This window comes from Manis pentadactyla, chromosome 3 (assembly GCF_030020395.1).
Source record: "Manis pentadactyla isolate mManPen7 chromosome 3, mManPen7.hap1, whole genome shotgun sequence".
Lineage (NCBI taxonomy): Eukaryota > Metazoa > Chordata > Mammalia > Pholidota > Manidae > Manis > Manis pentadactyla.
The window spans coordinates 106,063,258-106,083,189 of NC_080021.1; the positions used below are offsets into that span (position 1 = coordinate 106,063,258).

At 40.3% G+C, this 19,932-nt stretch overlaps 1 protein-coding gene across 1 annotated transcript in view; it reads left to right on the forward strand.

Annotated features, from left to right (window-relative positions):
• LOC118935856 (myosin-IIIa-like) overlaps positions 1-1,748 on the forward strand; it is a 29,067-nt gene extending 27,319 nt beyond the window's left edge. Inside the window, exons 5-7 of the mRNA XM_057499352.1 lie at positions 837-941; positions 1,526-1,625; positions 1,714-1,748. Of these exons, the coding sequence (XP_057355335.1) occupies positions 837-941; positions 1,526-1,625; positions 1,714-1,748 (240 nt within the window). The remainder of the gene's footprint in view (positions 1-836; positions 942-1,525; positions 1,626-1,713) is intronic.
• Positions 1,749-19,932: the final 18,184 nt, after the last annotated feature.

Sequence of the window (19,932 nt, forward strand, 5' to 3'; positions counted from 1 at the left end):
TTTTTAAAAGCAATTTTAGATTGCAAAAAGACCACAGACAAGAGCCCCAAAGAGAGGTGGGGCAAAATGCAAAAAAACTAAAGGTCAGAGATTAGGGGATCCAGTACCCAGGGGTCACAGCTTCATTGGGACCATTTACTGACTTATCTGCCCTCTCAAATTCTTCTACTAATACCAGTGTTTCTTTGTTCTTCAAATTGGAAGCTCCTTGAAAGTTTCCTGTGGGATTTATTGTTACCTAACACTGGTTAATCTAGAGGTGAAAACCTCCCTTATCATGTTCTTCCCTCTTGTTTTTCCATTAGATTCCCCTACTTTGGGGAGGAGGCTAAAGAACCTGAGAAACATATTTAAACACAGTTTTCTAGAGTGTTAATTGTGATCCTTATTTCAATACACTCTGAAATTTTGCCAGAAAGGAGGAATGTTTTAAAATTAATGCACATATAAAATAGTACATAGCCATGTTTGGAAGTCATAGAATCTACTGCACTATTAAGCTATCAGAACTCAACAATGGTTTTACGCTCTAGATCCTAATATTTGGGATGAATCTGTAGAATCATGATTCTTGTCCTTGAATTCAAAAACCAAGCCTGTGTGTCTCCAGATTCTCTTCTAAAAATTAATTCATATGAAAATTGTGTTTGAGTCACTAATTGTTCACTCTTGCAAGTTTATATATTCATATGATTAATGAAACCATACAGATGATGGAAGTAATCATTTGAAACAAAAATGCAACAATTTTTAGAGTATTTTCAGGAAACCTTTCATAGCATGTACTTAAGATGTCATACCTATTTTAATATATATCTTGAAATATGTTTTTATAGCTATGCAATGGAGGGTCGGTGACTGATCTCGCAAAAGCCTTCCTGAAAAAGGGTGAAAGAATGAGTGAGCCCATAATTGCCTATATTTTGCATGAAGCACTATTGGTAAGGCCATTTAAATTGTTTGTGTGTTAGTTATTGGGCATTCTGGTTAAATAAAAAATGTGGATCCTATTTTTAGAAAAAATCATTCCATTAGTATTTATTGGTGCAAGAGTATATGCAAAATCTGAAATGTTTAACATAAGAAATTCCTTTTTTCCATTCGAAATCTACCCTCTTTTGTTAACAGAACACTGAGTTCTGATTTCCTAAGTGCATTTCAGTGATTGTAATTGTGATGAAGGTAGCTAATTTTTGTTTTTTTACTAATAGTTAGGTTTTTATTTGCCCATTATTTAAAAGAAGTTTATAGAATGTTCTTTTTCTATTGAGATCAACACTCTTTTAATAAACTATTTGATAGGAGCCAAGGGTATACTCTGGTTTTAGGAATTTTAATATAGTCCAAAGTACAAATGATGTACTTTGATTGAGCTAATTCAGTGTGAAACATTTAAGAATGTTTGAGTGTTAAATCTTAACATGTATTTCCTATTAATTTTGCACAAATGCATCCACCTAAAAATTTGTTGTTTTTGTTGTTTGATGTTTTCTTTAAAAGTTACTATATATTTCCCACCTTTTAGGGACTTCAGCATTTGCATAGCAAAAAAACTATCCACCATGATGTAAAAGGAAATAACATCTTATTGACCACTGAAGGTGGACTTAAACTCATAGATTTCGGTAACTTTTGTTTGACATGCATGAATTTGGGCTGCAAAATGAGTAGTATGATGTGACTTGATAATTTTCCATCAGCCTTGCTTTCTAGGCATTGAAAGTAGAGAAAAAACAGTATGTCCTTGAAGTGAGAAAATGCAGATATAAAAAAATTTGGCCTATGAGAGATTCCTAAAAGAAAGGACTTCTTTCAAGCCAGCTGGCTTGTATTCCTAATGCCACTGTAGCAGTAAGTGTGGTTGATTTTCTCAAATAGACTACCAATAGAGATTATAGTGAGCCTTGAGTGGTCATCCCATGGCCCTTACTAATTGCTTTATAAATGGGAATGTCCCCAAATCCAGGATATTGAGACTTGAAGAGAAATCTTCAAAGGTCTCTGGGAAAATTTCTTCCTTCCTAAGGAGGACCAGGGAAAAGGGGTCCCTTTCTTCCCTGGGGCCCTTTGTGACTTATCGTGATGCCTGTAACTGCTGAAGCTGTGTTGTTCTACCTCGACTGGAAGGCCAACCCTGAGACAGACAGAGCTGAGAGGCAGGAAGAATGAGGGTCCTTGATGCCATCACTGAGCCTCTAAATCTGACTTTGGAGGCTGCCCTATCTCTGGGCCTTTTGTTATGTCAGATGATAAATTTGTGTATTCATTAAGCTGATTTTGAGTTTCTGTGTGCAGCCCAGGGCACCATAGCTAATACTCTTCCCTTCAACTAAGAAGTTACTTAGACATTGGACAGCACCCCCCCACACCTTCTCTCATTTGATCCTTAAGCACACATGACTCCCCGGAGGACAGGGACATTATGCTATGAGCTTGGAATTCTTCAGTCATTCTTCACCTTCCCTCTGCCTGTGCTCTGGTGGGGATTGGGGGGCAGGGTCCCTCCCTGTGTATTTCACCATCTTTGTGTTTATCACATGGGACTCTATCTATTTGGTTTCTACAAATAGATAAAGATACTTAGAAAGATAGGTAGGACCTTTAAGAGGTGGGACTGTGTCTTATTCTATTTTGTAGACCTAATATAATGCTTTGGATATCGTTGTTCAGTGAGTCATAGTTGAATGAATGAATCTTCATTCATTTTGCTTTTTGGAGCTGGAAAGTTAGAGAAAGTAATTGATTAACTTTAGAAAGTAATTCTTTTAATATCCAAGTATGCAGCTCTCTGTAGTGATCTGGCTTAACTCAGGAATGAATTTCAGATCATGTAGAGAGGAATGAATGAATAACATCCTTCAAACAACCAGGCAGGTAGCTTTTCTTTCTCAGGTGAGCTTTTGAAAACTACTGAGCACTAGTGAGTTTGAAGTGAATTCCTGACTAATAACTGGGGTACAGCTAATCTGTGTTGGTAGTTGAGTTCAGAGGTATGTGTTTGAATAACCTGGCTGGGTTAGAATACTAAGAACTTGTGCCTGAAATTTAAAGAAAAAGAAAATACTCTTCACTGCTTCGTAGGCATGGCCACGTCTCTCCTCAGAATAATTTTGGCTCTGCTCTAACAGACCCAACTGGAGAACTTAATATATAACTTAAGATCCCATAATTCCTTGCTTTAAAAAATGGCTACAGTATTTATATCCTAGATGAAAACTGTTAAAAGAAGGGTAAGTGTCTATCATAAAGAAAAACTTGGGAAACAGGGGGGAGGAGCCAACATGGCGGCATGAGTAGGACAGTGGGAATCTCCTCCCCAAAACATATATATTTTTGAAAATACAGCAAATACAACTAATCCTAAAAGAGAGACCAGAAGACACAGGACAACAGCCTGACTACATCCACATGTGCGAGAGACCAGCGCCTGGTGAAAGGGGTAAGATACAAGCTCCGGCACGGCAGGACCCAAGCACACCTCCCTCCAGCTCCCGGCAGGAGAAGAATAGGCAGAGCGGGAGGGAGACGGAGCCCAGGACTGCTGAACACCCAGCCCCAGCCACCCGCACCAGAGCACAGACACAGTGCATGCATGGAGGGCTGGAAACTAGGGAAATAGGGCAGCAAGACCTCTGAGTGGGTGCCGAAGCTGATGCCCCTGTGACAAAGAAAAGCGAGTGCTTTTTGAAAGTCTTAAAGGGACAGGGACTTAACAGCTAGACGGAAACAACACAGGTCACAGCCCAGTGGCTGGAAATTACAGGGAAAACCAGCGCACTAACCCCCTGGGCAACATCTCTGAGACACCTCACAGAGGTAAACAGCCAAACAGCCCCCCGTCCATTACCCCTCCGGGCGCTGCGAAAGCAGAGAAACAGCCTAAGGCAAAACACCCCCACAGAAAGGAAAATTCCTACACTTTGGCCGGGCAAGACACAAAGACACAGCCTACATGCAATTACACAACACAAGCGACTAGGGGTTGCAGTTGTCCCAGTAAAGAAAGGCCAGTAGCAAGTGAAAAGTTTGGCCCTCCCAGCTGACAGTCAATATCACCTGTCAACATGAAAAGGCAAAAAAATATGATCCAGACAAGACTAACCCAGACAGCTTCGGCATCTGCTACATCTTCCCCTGAGAAGGAACCTGGGGAGATAGATTTAGCCAGTCTTCCTGAAAAAATTCAAAACAAAAGTCAAAATCATGCTGATGGAATTGCAGAGAAATATGCAAGAACTAAGGAAGGAGAATAGAGAAATAAAACAAGCTCTGGAAGGACTTCAAAACAGAATGGACGAGATGCAAGAGACCATTAATGGACTAGAAAACAGAGAACAGGAACACAGAGAAGCTGATGCAGAGAGAGAAAAAAGGATCTCCAGGAATGAAAGAATTTTAAGAGAGCTGAGTGACCAATCGAAAAGGAACAATATACGCATTATAGGGATACCAGAAGAAGAAGAGAGAGAAAAAGGGATAGAAAGTGTCTTTGAAGAAATAATTGCCAAAAACTTCCCCAAACTAGGGGAAGACATGGCCTCTCAGACCACAGAGGTACACAGAACTCCCATGACAAGGGATCCAAAGAGGGAAACACCAAGACACATAATAATTAAAATGGAAAGATCAAAGACAAGGACAAAGTATTAAAGGCAGCCAGAGAGAAAAAAAAGGTCACCTACAAAGGAAAACCCATCAGGCTATCATCAGACTTCTCAACAGAAACCCTACAGGCCAGAAGAGAATGGCACGATATACTTAATGCAATGAAACAGAAGGGCCTCGAACCAAGACTACTGTATCCAGCACAAATATCATTTAAATATGAAGGAGGGATTCAACAATTTCCAGACAAGCAAAAGTTGAGGGAATTTGCCTCCCACAAACCACCTCTTCAGGGCATCCAACAGGGACTGCTCAAGATGGGAGCACTACTAAAAAGAGCACAGAACAAAACACCCAACATATGAAGAAGGGAGGAGGAGGAATAAGAAGGGAGAGAAAAAAAGAATCATCAGACCGCATTTATAATAGCTCAACAAGTGAGTTAAGTTAGACAGTAAGATAGTAAAGAAACTAGCCCTGAACCTTTGGTAACCACAAACTTAAAGCCTGCAATGGCAATACGTTCATACCTTTCAATAATCACCCTAAATGTAAATGGACTGAATGCACCAATCAAAAGACACAGAGTAATAGAATGGATAAAAAAGCAAGATCCATCCATATGCTGCTTACAAGAGACTCACCTCAAACCCAAAGACACGCACAGACTTAAAGTCAAGGGATGGAAAAAGATATTTCATGCAAACAAAAAAGAGAAGAAAGCAGGTGTTGTAATTCTGGTATCAGACAAAACAGATTTCAAAATAAAGAAAGTAACAAAAGACAAAGAAGGACATTACATAATGATAAAGGGCTCAGTCCATCAAGAGGATATAACCATTATAAATATATATGCACCCAATACAGGAGCACCAACATATGTGAAACAAATATTAACAGAACTAAAGGAGGAAATAGAATGCAATGCATTCATTCTAGGAGACTTCAACACACCACTCACTCCAAAGGACAGATCCACCAGACAGAAAATAAGTAAGGACACAGAGGCACTGAACAACACACTAGAACAGATGGACCTAATAGACATCAATAGAACTCTACATCCAAAAGCAACAGGATACACATTCTTCTCAAGTGCACATGGAACATTCTCCAAAATAGACCATATACTAGGACACAAAAAGAGCCTCAGTAAATTCCAAAAGATTGAAATCCTTCCAACCAACTTTTCAGACCACAAAGGCATAAAACTAGAAATAAACTGTACAAAGAAAGCAAAGAGGCTCACAAACACATGGAGGCTTAACAACACGCTCCTAAATAATCAATGGATCAATGACCAAATCAAAATGGAGATCCAGCAATATATGTACACAAATGACAACAACAACACAAAGCCCCAACTTCTGTGGGACACAGCAAAAGCAGTCTTAACAGGAAAGTATATAGTAATCCAAGCATATTTAAAAAAGGAAGAACAATCCCAAATGAATGGTCTAATGTCACAATTATTGAAATTGGAAAAAGAAGAACAAATGAGGCCTAAGGTCAGCAGAAGGAGGGACATAATAAAGATCAGAGAAGAAATAAATAAAATTGAGAAGAATAAAACTATAGCAAAAATTAATGAAACCAAGAGCTGGTTCTTTGAGAAAATAAACAAAATAGATTAGCCTCTAGCCAGACTTATTAAGAGGAAAAGAGAGTCAACACAAATCAACAGTATCAGAAACGAGAAAGGAAAAATGACGATGGACCCCACAGAAATACAAAGAATTATTAGAGAATACTATGAAAACCTATATGCTAACAAGCTGGGAAACCTAGGAGAAATGGACAACTTCGTAGAAAAATACAACCTTCCAAGACTGACCCAGAAAGAAACAGAAAATCTAAACAGACCAATTACCAGCAACGAAATTGAAGTGGTAATCAAAAAACTACCAAAGAACAAAATCCCCGGGCCAGATGGATTTACCTCTGAATTTTATCATACATACATTGAAGACATAGTACCCATTCTACTTAAAGTTTTCCAAAAAATAGAAGAGGGAATACTCCCAAACTCATTCTATGAAGCTAACATCACCCTAATACCAAAACCAGGCAAAGACTCCACCAAAAAAGAAAACTACAGAGCTACAGACCAATATCCCTGATGAATGTAGATGCAAAAATACTCAACAAAATATTAGCAAACCGAATTCAAAAATACATCAAAAGGATCGTACACGATGACCAAGTGGGATTCATCCCAGGGATGCAAGGATGGCACAACATTCGAAAGTCCATCAACATCATCCACCACATCAACAAAAAGAAAGACAAAAACCACATGATCATCTCCATAGATGCTGAAAAAGCATTTGACAAAGTTCAACATCCATTCATGATAAAAACTCTCAGCAAAATGGGCATAGAGGGCAAGTACCTCAACATAATAAAGGCCATCTATGATAAACCCACAGCCAACATTATATTGAACAGCGAGAAGCTGAAAGCATTTCCTCTGAGATTGGGAACTAGACAGGGATGCCCACTCTCCCCACTGTTATTTAACATAGTACTGGAGGTCCTAGCCATGGCAGTCAGACAAAACAAAAAAAAATACAAGGAATCCAGATTGGTAAAGAAGAAGTTAAACTGTCACTATTTGCAGATGACATGATACTGTACATGAAAAATCCTAAAGACTCCACCCCAAAACTATTAGAACTGATATCGGAATACAGCAAATTTGCAGGATACAAAATCAATACACAGAAATCTGTGGCTTTCCTATACACTAACAATGAACCAACAGAAAGAGAAATCAGGAAAACAACTCCATTCACAATTGCATCAAGAAAAATAAAATACCTAGGAATAAACCTAACCAATGAAGTGAAAGACTTATACTCTGAAAACTACAAGTCACTCTTAAGAGAAATTAAAGGGGACACTAACAGATGTAAACTCATCCCACGCTCGTGGCTAGGAAGAATTAATATCCTCAAAATGGCCATCCTGCCCAAAGCAATATACAGATTTGATGCAATCCCTATGAAACTACCAGCAACATTCTTCAATGAACTGGAACCAATAATTCAAAAATTCATATGGAACCACCAAAGACCCCGAATAGCCAAAGCAATCCTGAGAAAGAAGAATAAAGTAGGGGGGATCTCACTCCCCAACTTCAAGCTCTACTATAAAGCCATAGTAATCAAGACAATTTGGTACTGGCACAAGAACAGAGCCACAGACCAATTGAATCGACTAGAGAATCCAGACATTAACCCAGACATATATGGTCAATTAATATTTGATAAAGGAACCATGGACATACAATGGCGAAATGACAGTCTCTTCAACAGATGGTGCTGGCAAAACTGGACAGCAACATGTAGGAGAATGAAACTGGACCATTGTCTAACCCCATATACAAAAGTAAACTCAAAATGGATCAAAGACCTGAATGTAAGTCATGAAACCATTAAACTCTTGGAAGAAAGCATAGGCAAAAACCTCTTAGACATAAACATGAGTGACCTCTTCTTGAACATATCTTCCTGGGCAAGGAAAACAACAGCAAAAATGAACAAGTGGGACTATATTAAGCTGAAAAGCTTCTGTACAGCAAAAGACACTATCAATAGAACAAAAAGGAACCCTACAGTATGGGAGAATATATTTGAAAATGACACATCCGATAAAGGCTTGACGTCCAGAATATATAAAGAGCTCACATGCCTCAACAAACAAAAAACAAATAACCCAATTAAAAAATGGGCAGAGGAACTGAACAGACAGTTCTCCAAAACAGAAATACAGATGGCCAACAGACACATGAAAAGATGCTCCACATCGCTAATTATCGGAGAAATGCAAATTAAAACTACAATGAGGTATCACCTCACACCAGTAAGGATGGCTGCCATCCAAAAGACAAACAACAACAAATGTTGGCGAGGCTGTGGAGAAAGGGGAACCCTCCTACACTGCTGGTGGGAATGTAAGTTAGTTCAACCATTGTGGAAAGCAGTATGGAGGTACATCAAAATGCTGAAAACAGACTTACCATTTGACCCAGGAATTGCACTCCTAGGAATTACCCTAAGAATGCAGCAATCAAGTATGAGAAAGATCAGTGCACCCTATGTTTATCGCAGCACTATTTAGAATAGCCAAGAATTGGAAGCAACCTAAATGTCCATCGATAGATGAATGGATAAAGAAGAGGTGGTACATATGCACAATGGAATACTACTCATCCATAAGAAAAGCGCAAATCCTACCATTTGCAGCAACATGGATGGAGCTGGAGGGCATTATGCTCAGTGAAACAAGCCAAGCGGAGAAATAGAAATACCAAATGATTTCACTCATCTGTGGAATATAAGAACAAAGGAAAGAACAAAACAACAGCAGAATCACAGACATCAAGAATGGACTAACAGGTACCAAAGGGAAAGGGACTGGGGAGGATGGGTGGGTAGGGAGGGATAAGTGGGCGGAGAAGAAGGGGGGTATTAAGATTTGCATGCATGGGGGGGTGGGAGAAAGGGTAGGGCTGTACAACACAGAGAAGGCAAGTAGTGATTCTACAACATTTTGGTATGCTGATGGACAGTGACTGTAAAGGGGTTTATAGGGGGTACCTGGTATAGGGGAGAGCCTAGTAAACATAACGTTGATCATGTAAGTGCAGATTAGTGATACCAAAAAAAAAAAAAAAAAAAAGAGGCAGTTCCTGTGTGGTAACCTCCAATGAGTTCTAACCAAGGGTATAAAGGGCATATAATAGTGTAGGCAAAGGGTCTGTTTGTGTTTATACAGAGGATCAAAGCCTAATTGGGCTACCCCGAAAATGAACTAAGATACGATATGAAAAAGAACTTCCAACATCAGCACTCTCGGGAAGACTCATGCCAGAAGATGATCATCAAAAAACCCCAACAAAGATCCACGCACTGCTACAGCTGTAGATGCACTCATCCCACCAGTTCCTGGACTTGCCATGGGAATGAAGAAGGAGATATCTAAGCTGGCCTGTGCATACAGTAAAACAACAAATTTGACTGAATCTATACTGTTGGAACTCAACCAAGGATTAGGAGAAGTGCAAATTGTAGCACTCCAAAATCTTACAACTACAGACTATTTACTGTTAAAAGAACATATGGGATGTGAACATTCCCCAGGAATGGGTTGTTTTAATTTGTCTGATTTCTCTCAGACTGTTCAAGTTCAGTTGGACAATATCCACCAGTATAAAATATTGTGTAAAAACAGTATAAAAACCAATATAAAAATAATAATATCATAGATAAGTTTTCACAAATGCCTAAGGTGCCTAACTGGTTTTCTTGGTTTCACTGGAGATGGCTGGTAATTACAGGTATGCTTTGGTTATGTAACTATACTCCTATTATGTTAATGTGTGTGCGCAATTTAAGTAGTAGTTTAAAACCTATACATGCTGAAGTTACTCTACAAGAAGATATGTCAAAGAAATAATCAATCTTCCCATGTTTTCTTCTGCCTGCTACTTCTATAGCTTTTCATCTTCCTTCCTAATTACAACCCTTAAATAGAATTCGTGCCTCATATCAAATTTACTGAGAATCATAATTCTTCCAAGTGGTAAGGATACCTCAAGACAAATGCTGGGCATAGAAGCTACAGGGCATAAATATGCAAAGAAGTAAAAAGCTAACCATTTCAACAATAAGGCTTCTCTCTCACTTACCAACTTTACATTTCCCTGTATGGCCCCGGAAGATGACTGGTCAGCCAGAGACGGGTAAGATACCACAAGGGAGGAACAACCTAAGACAGGCACAGTCGCAGGGGGTCCATCAGGTGAGAAATTGGGGATCAACAGAGGTGAGGCTTAGAACCTCATCCCCCCTGTTCTGAGAGAAATCTTCTGCATATGTGGATGTTTTATTGCCCTTGTCTAGCTTGGATTAACACATAGCCTACAGGCACACTCCTGATCATCTACATTTGCTCTCTTACAACACTAAACTATGTTTTCTACCTTTATCTTGTATCTACCTACCACTTCAGCATTTTATTAAAAATAATAATAATAAAGAGAGAAATGTAGTATCCACATATAAATCAAGTATAAAAATCAAATGAGTATTCATATTTGAAATGATTGTTTATAGTTCATAATGCATGAGCGAAACCGAAAGCTTCTGTGATGACTGCCCTTGTACTGTTCACCATGTAACTTATTCACTATGTAAGAATTTGTTCTCCATGTAAGAACTTGTTCATTATGCTTCAGAAGATTGGAGACTGATGAAAATTAGGCTTTGGGTGGATTAATGATTATGCATTGAGCATTGACCCCCCCTATGTAGAATTTAATTGTTGTTAACAACCATTCGATCAATAAATATGAGAGATGCCCTCACACACACACAAAATATATATATATACACACTTCCAATTGTAAAATAAATAAGTAACCAGGATGTAATGTATAGCATAAGGAATGTAGTCAAAATATTGTAACAACTTGGTATGGTGATAGCTGGTACCTAGAATTATCATGTATACAAATGTTGAATCACTGTGTTGTACACCTGAAACTAATGTAATGTAATACTGTGTGTCAACTACCCTTCAATAAAAAATACTTATCTAAAGAAAAAGACAAAGAAAAACTTGGTAAACCAGTAACTTTGAGTAATGCAACTTCCTGGGATACCCTCCAAAGCACTCTAGATTAAAAATATATGCATATATAATAAATAAAGTGACCTTTCACATGCTGTTTTTATAAAGTAGACATACCACCTGGAAAACTGACAGAATGAGAGCCTTGGCTTTAGGTTAACAAACTTAAAGACTTGACTTTCAGCAGCAATTAGAATAGAAGGTCAGTTGTCTATTAAATGTGTTCTTAGTGTCTGATACTAAAATGTTATTATTTGCATATGAGAGAATGCTTATATTTCTGTTCTCCATGGTAAGGGGACATGGATTCAGTTTGACAAAAATGATTTGTAAGTTTTCATATGAATAAATACCTCAGGGGCCTGTGTAGTGAAATTTCTCAAGGGCAGAAGGAATAAGTAGTGGTAAGTCACAGTCTGCAGAAACAAACTGGAAATCAATGTCGTTATTTTATGTTTAAATTAAGCTTTCAGACTAGGTTATAGCTGGGAATAAAGGGTTTTGGGATACATTTTATTTGAATCTCTCATCTTATAAAATATATGGGGAGCTCACTGTTGGATAATGAAGATCTGTGTTTGGATGGCTGCCAGTCCTTAGAATGTCCAAAATGGAACTTCACCATCTTATCCATCCCTAGAAATCTGCTCACATCAGAGTTTCTTTCTTGTCTTAAAAAGACATCATCAGTATTTATTTTGTTGCTCAAGCCAGAAATCTTAGGCTGATCCTTGAGTCTTCTGACTTCTTCTCCCCCATTGGCAGCTAGTCCCAAAGCTCTGTCTCTCTGGTCTGTCTCCACAAAGTCCATCCTTTCTGCCCCCCTGAGTCCCAGCCATCATTGCTGACCTGGGACCCTGCTGTCACATTTCAGTGAACTCCCTGAGCCTCCTTCCCCACCTGCCACCAGAGGGACTCTCAGAAAGCACGTCCGACCTGGCTGCTCTTGCTCAGTGTTTTATGGACTGGCTTCCTCCAGCCCTTGGGGGAGCCTTGCTGATGGTCCTTGGTGCTGGCACAGAGTATGCACTTAACGACTGGTGCTTTCTGTATCACCATGCATCTCACCAGGTCCCTCCCTTCCTATTAACTTCAAGCGGGTCCCATCCCTGTCCCCAGTCGGCGCTTTCCACATGTGATTGAGGAAGTACTTTGAAACTTACTAACATGCTCTTTTCTTTTGCCTGTCCAAGAACATGATCTGCATCTCTTAATATGACTGCCTTCCCTACTAAGCTATAAACTTCATGATGACAGGGTGTCTCTCTGGTCTATCCCTTTGTCCCTGGAGCCAAGCATGGTACTGGCACACTGAGTGTGTTCCCTAAGTGCTCTTGAATGAATGAATGAATTTAATGAGAGGCAGGATTTTCCATACAGTTGTGTGACCTTGCGAAAGTCACTTACAGTCTCCAAGGACATCAATCTGCTCATCTCCAAGTGTAAACAAAAACATTCTCTACCTCATATGGTTGATTGCTGTGAAGAGTAAATGTGATGATATAGGTAAACGACTCAGTATAATTATTGATTACTTTAAAATTTAAAAAATCTGAACTATGACCATTATCATGAAATAATATTCTCACCTAGCCTCTAGCTCAGTGTTGTACACACTGCAGGTACTTGGTAAATAGTAAATAGATACTTTACTAAATAGTTCTAAATAATGAAAGTTTGAGTCATCAAAATAGATGTTTGTTTCTGTGTCAGTAAAAAAAAAACCAGCCCTTTGCTAGAGTAAATTTAGTGTTACTTTAAGTATCAAACTACTTAATTACACTAAAAGTAAGATTCAGTTTGCTAATACTTGTTAGGAATAGTCTTTATGAAAATCTTCTGTTTGTTTTTTTTTATTAAGTGGGATATGCTCTTAGAGAAAACCACCAGATACTTCAGAGAGTAAAGAGACAAGTATGCTTGTAAACATTATTAGTGAAATACATTAACAATTACTGGTATGTAATGAATCAATAAATAAAATGACCTCCCAGGAGAGTAACCCCTTTAGGCAAGCCTTTGACTGAAAAAGTGGTCCTTACCTGGAAGTGAAAATGAGAGTCTAGATTTAAAGGGCAGTTCTCTGCTCTCATTTCTATGGATCTCTCTCTGAGGAACATGGTTTCTAAAAGGATAGTTAACATTTCAATGCAAAAGTACAGATTGTACTTTCTCTGATTTATTTAAACATCGTTCTTGACAGAATATTTTATGGCTTTAAATTTCTTATTACTCACATGCCCAATTTTAGACCAAATCCCAAATCCCAAATGAGTAATGTAGGTCAAAGAGAAATTGTGATTTATTTATTAACCCACTTTTTAGCATCAAGTGAGGTGATTACACCTGAATTTCAAAACTGTAAAGTTTCCCTCATGCTTTCTGTTCCCTGAGTAATTCAGAACAAAAGTTTTAGGTGGGGCCTACAAGCAGGGGAGTCAGGGTGCAGCTCAGCATGGCTTGAAAGGGGTGAGGAGGTGTCCATGCCGGGAGGGTGGTGGTAGTGGTGGCTTAGCATGGTGTGTTGAGTCCCCGAGGGGGACAAAGACAGCATCCGTTGAGGAGTTGGATGGTGACTCCACTCAGATTATTAGAGCCAGAGCTATTATCTGGGGCATCTGCAAAGAGGTCAAGATTGGTTACATAAAGGGGCTTAATACCATCAGGATGTATTATGAGGACAGTGGGAGCCAGGACCCTTTTGTTGGAAGGACATATTTGGGAAAACTAAAGAACTTCAACTGGAGTCTATAGATCAGGTGGTAAAAGTGCAGCAGTGTTAAATTTCCTGATTTTATTAATTGAATTGTGGGTATGTAGGGGAATATCCTTATTGTAACAGTCACACACTAAAGGATTTGCAGCTAAAGGGACATCGTATAGCCCACTTAGCCTCAAGTGATTCAGGAAAAACTTATTTGTACTTCTCTTGTCAACTCTTCCTAAGGATGAAATTATGTCAAATTTGTTTGAACTATGGAATAAAGTTGGAGACTTAGCACAGAAGTCTGAATATATTTATAGATCTATATGTCTAAAGACAACATATATATACTATATATAGATATAGATATAGTTATATACACACACACACATACACATCAAACACCTGTATTTGGTAGTTGAACATTATGAATCTTGAAAATTTGAGAGCTAGTGCCTTATTGAATGAAATTATTGAAAAAAAAAGCTAGAGGGAAGAATCATTTTTAAAAGTTGACAGTTTAGAATTGTCACTTTAGAGTTTTCACACCTATACAAAAAATTAATGTTTAATTCAGTGAGAATTTATTTTTGTATTTTGAGGAGGTGACCTTTAGTTGATAGGAAAGACATTAATATCCCTTTCATTATATAAAGCAAAACCATGAATAAATGGACTCTTCTTTCTAGAGCTTCGTGGTTCCAGGTAAACCTGTGGTCCAGGTATTCCAAAGTGAAATTGTCCAAAGTTGAGTTAAGCTATTCAACATTATAGATAATGTTGTGTATCTTAGTCTTTTAGTTGTAAGGACAAGAAAACCAAACTAGCTCCAAAAAAGGGTAAGATGCAAAAGGCAATCTCCTGGGTGAGGAGAATAGGAAAATGGGGGCAAGAACCATGCGTGCTTGCTGCCTCCTGCACTTTCACTGGAGAAACCAAGTCTCTCCTCTCTGCTTCTCTTCCGGTGTCTACAGACCAGCCTCTGAAGTTTGCATGTTGCCCATCAAGACCTCTCAGAAATAGCAGCCTCAGTCTTCCCAGTCTGTATGACCTATGGGTCTAGTGCCAACAGACCCAGACTTTTAGCCCCAACTCAGAAGGGATTTGGAGTAGAAGAAGGAGCTCAGTCAGACAGGCTGGATCACATAGATCCCCTTTTGATCTGGTCAATGTGACTGGGAATGGGCTGATACGATACAAAGCAAGCCTGCCTGAGTCTTCCTATTCTGCAAATAACTGTGAATAAAAAGATGTTTTTTTAAAAGAGGGTTATGGAAAGTGAGAGACAAAGATATTTTCTAAATAATCGAGAATATTTTTTTCTAATTGATGTGCATTGCTGTGTATTCTGAGAGATGTTCAAAATTTTAGTTCTTGACTGTTGAAATTAAATTACATAAAGGTCACCTAAGAAAGTTCTGTTTTGAAATTAAGAATGGATTTCAGACATTTTGAAAATGTTATTATTTATTAACAGATAAAAGAAAACTTTACATCTAGGGATTTACCTAACACAAAAACTAAGAACTTAAGTGAAGCTATAGAAATGTTCATAAAAGCTACCAACTGCCTTTCCATGGTGTAATAACTTTCAGTGAACCAAGGACTTTCCTTATATTTTTAAAGAGTTTCCTCTTTGCTCCCTCAGTTTTCCTCAAATAGGAGTTGGTCTGTGCACAAGGGCATGCACAGTTGGGGGGTGCAGGTGACTGCAGGTGCATAGTTCGTATGTTTAAAGCCAGTGAGAGTGCAGCGAGCAGTGTGGTGCTGGTGTCTTCAGAGAAAGCACTATCCTGTCTCCATTTAAGATATAAGCTGAGTATTAAAGAAAGGGAATGATCTAGTGCCTGGTGGACTGGAAAAGACAGATTTTCAGGGGATATCACATTAGTTTTGAGGGGCATGGTGGTTGCATAGAAGCAGTTTCCTTGTGTCATCTTACAGACTCATTGGATGTGAATGCTGGAGATAACCTTGAATACCCTTTGCTATATTACATAGTAGAACGTCAGAAGATTTTTGATATCCTTATATGCAAAATGTTTTGTGAATATGAATTTCCTGATGAGAAAATACAAAGCTTTCATGCAACTAAGTAGTTTGTGACTCAAAGTAATAAAGAATAATTGATTTATTCCAATCTCCTAAATTAATAATGATAAAACAGAATCCTGGGCCCTCTGTGAGATGGGTCTGAACTAAAACTCCATTGCTCACCTGGCCTCTGTTAAGTCCCTACTCTGACTAGTGGAGCACAGTGACATTTGGGGTCTCCTGGAATAGTGTCAATTCAGTTAGTATCCAGTTAGCCTGGGAAAGTCTGATTATTCCCTTTTCCCCAGTGCACCATCACCTTGGTAAAAGGCCATAGGTGCCTTTGGGGAAGGTTGGGGGAAAGATTAACAGTAAAAATTTTTGTCAGTGTTGCTGGGGTCCTTCCTCAAGGAGTCAACCTCCCCTTCATTCAAGGGGCTCTGGGTCTTTAAACTTGCTCCAGTCTTGAAGTTGATTGAAGGACCATGATTTTTTATGATTCAAGTTAGACTTTTGTTCACATGACTTAGAACTGTTTTGCTTATACAGATCAGGTAAGAACTTAATAGGCTTCCCACCTACTTCCCTTTTAGGAACACCAAGATCAATGAGGCAATGCCGTAGGTCTCTGTGAATCAGACTCTTCTCATTACTGCTTTGACTCGACTGTCCATCGTAGTGACTGCCCACCTTGCCTGGAGTGACTAAGGGCTACCACTTGGCTCCTGCCACTCTGTGATCCACTTACTCCCATTGCATTTAGCTTTTCCAGTTCACTGGCAGCAGTTCCGATTGTGAGTTCTAGTCTACAGAGAAGACTGATCACAGAGCTCTTCAAGGATGCTGGGGTTCTCAAAAATTTTTTCTTGTGGTTGTGTTGAAAGGTATGTCCTCTGCACCCTCCCATGTGGGTGAGTAGTTCTTAAATGGCAAATCCACTCTAACATTCCTATCTTCCTAAACTTTGAGTCCCTCCCTTTAGAGTAGACCGATGTAGTTCTGGGACTTCAAATTCATTTACTAGGGGCTACTTTTTGGTCCATGGCTGACCCAACCTGTACGGGCCGGCCTACGGCCGAGGCTGAGTCCCACTATGGCTGAACACCGCCCTTCCACTCTAGTTGACCAATGCCCTAAGGTGGCGCACGCTTCCTGGGCACCACCCTGCCTGGTTTGGTGGCATTAGCATAAGGAAGTTGCTCCTATAGGCTTGCATGATCTTGATCACCATAGGCCAGCTTCCTTTATGTAAGGCATAAGCAGGAAAGAGAAGCTCTCTCTCTCTCTCACTCACTCTCTCTCTCACTCACTCACTCTCTCACTCACTCACTCTCTCACTCATTCTCTCTCAATCTCTGTCTCTCTCTCCTCTCATTCTTCCTCTCATTCGCTCCCCCCGGCTGTTGCTTCTTCTCACTCACCTTCTCCCGGCCTTCCGAGCAACAATAAAGAACTGAAGTGAACCAGGTCTGTGTACGTATCGCTGTCGTCACCGCCACAAGGGGCGAATGCGGTACCAACCAACTAAACAAAGTGGTGGAGCCCTTTCTAACTCCACAATCTGCAATATCAAATGCAAAGTCTCTGCTTCATAGCCCATGTCAATAAATTCAGCCTGACACAAATTTATGATCCCTCCACCTTTATCTAACACCCTTAATATCCATTCCCACACACATTCTCTGAATTCATGTCTGTGTTTATTTGATAAACCATGTAGTGCTTTGTACCTTACCTTTAAGGGGCTGCTGATACTTGAGTCTAATTGAGAGGTGGTTGGGGTGGGTCCCAAGGAGAATTAGCAGTATCTTGTAAAGCAACTCCATCAGGAAGCATTGCAGTTTGCTCAGGCCATGCAGGGTTAACTCCTCAGATGGGGTCAGAGAAGCTACCTTTACTGGTAAGGAAGACTCCAGAAGTTAGGGTTTCAGTGGCTCCAGCTTCAACAGGATCTTCCCATACGGCAATGTTCCTGTTTTCAGGATCCCATTCCTTCCCAATCACTGTGCTTGCTTTTACAGTAGATACCCTGTGAAGTTGGGGATTCAGTTTGCATTATAATTCAGCCGTGAACAGGATGAGATTCTGGGTTAGGTTTTCAGCAATCTTAGTGCTGTGGCTGCAGGAGAGAAGGGTCCCTTTCAGGGCAGACATGTGGTCTTCAGGTCCCTTAGGCAGCACTTGAGCTGGGAATTAGGATTCCTGAGCACATCCTTTTCCTTCTTCACTCTGTCCAGTGGCATTAGAAGCAACCAGCAGTCTCATGACACTTGTTAGTTTGACAGAAATGTTCAAAGAAATCATATACGTGGTTGCCCTAAACTGTGCCTCTATTAAGGATTTATGAGTATCCAATGATGATATTTGTGTGTCCCTATTGCCACTATGCCATCAGAGATCTGTGCTGTCTTTACTACTGGAAAGAGAGGAATTTGTGTCTTTAAATCTTATCGGATTAGAGAGCCAGTTCCAGAAACCCCAGAACCAATCCAGAAAACTCTTCTTTAGGTTTCTGTTTCTCCTGAATCAATCTCAGTACCTCAGGATTCTCCAGAGAAACAGAACCAACAGGATGGGCATGTGTGTGTGTGTGTGTGTGTGTGTGTGTGTGTGTGTGTGTGTGTGTGTGTGTGTGTGTGTATATAGAGAGAGAGAGACAGGGAAGAGGGGAGGGGTGCAGAGAGAAACTTATTTTAAGGAAATGGCTCATGTGACTGTGGAGGCTTGGCAATTCCAAAGTCTGATGGTAGGCTGGCAGGCTGGAGACCCAGGGAAGAGTTGCAGTTTGAGTCCAAAGGCAGTCTTGAAAGGAAAGGAGCGACACACAGCAGCAATTCACCGGAGAATTCCGCTTTATTAGGGAAAGGTGCTGGGTTATATAGGAAGGGGCATGGGGTGATTGTGATGTCACTTCTACGGGGCTGGTGGCTATTGGCTAGGTGCTGGGATTGGGAGGGGGGCGAGGGGTGATTGGGCTTCAGGTGACGCCGGCGGGAACCGAGGACCCAGAAGAGAAGCAGGAGGTTTGCCATCTTATGGGTGGGGGCCCTTCATTCCCCCCTTTCTCCTCTATGGGGTTGTGGACGTTGCTTTCTCTCTGACTGCTTCCTGCTGAATGGGGGCGGAGAAGGGAGTGAGGGCTTGAGGACCGGGAGGAAAGGGTTGATAGGACTCCCCACAGTAAGGACGAGTAGATGTGGACTTCTTCAGGTTGGAAATCAATGAAGGTTCCCTGTAACCATAGGTCGAGGACTTGTTGATTCTAATGGTGCCAAGAGGATACGGGTGCCCAAAGCCAGGCGTCTGCGGCCATTGTTTCCAGGAACAGTTTCCAGCGGAGAGAGGGGTCCATCTCAGCGTGTGGTGAGGAGGTCACGTGAGGGTGAGGGATCTTCTGTGGCTAAAAGCTGGTAGTTCCTGAGTAAAAGTTGGTTGAAAGTTTGATTAGAGATTTTACCAACTTGGGATTTGATAAACTTTACTATACAAGGTAAGAAGAGACAGGCGAGAAGAATGATTATTATAGGGCCTGCAATGGGCCACAGCCAGGTAGGGAAGGGGTTTGTTAGTATTGAAGAGAATGGGTTGGAGGAGTAATACTGTGGGTACCGGGAGTTACCCATGTAGTGAATGGCGCAAGACCAGTAGGGACATCTCTGTAGGTGTCTGGTCATCGCCTGCAACAGGCTTGTTTTTGGTCATAGAGGAAGCAGAGGTAGGGAGAATAAAGGTAGCTGCTCGTGAACACTTCGGTGGAGGGAGGAAAGTGGAGGTATAAAGGCTCGGAGCAGCCTTTCAGAGGGCAGTCTGATGTGGCAATGAGGGCAGTAATTTTTGTGTGTAAGTCTGTCTGACTTTGAATCACCATACAAAGGAGGCTGGGGTGGTGGGGAAGACAATAGGAATGAGGAAAAAAAGCGAGAAAGCAGTAAAGGAGGAAAAAGTCATGATTC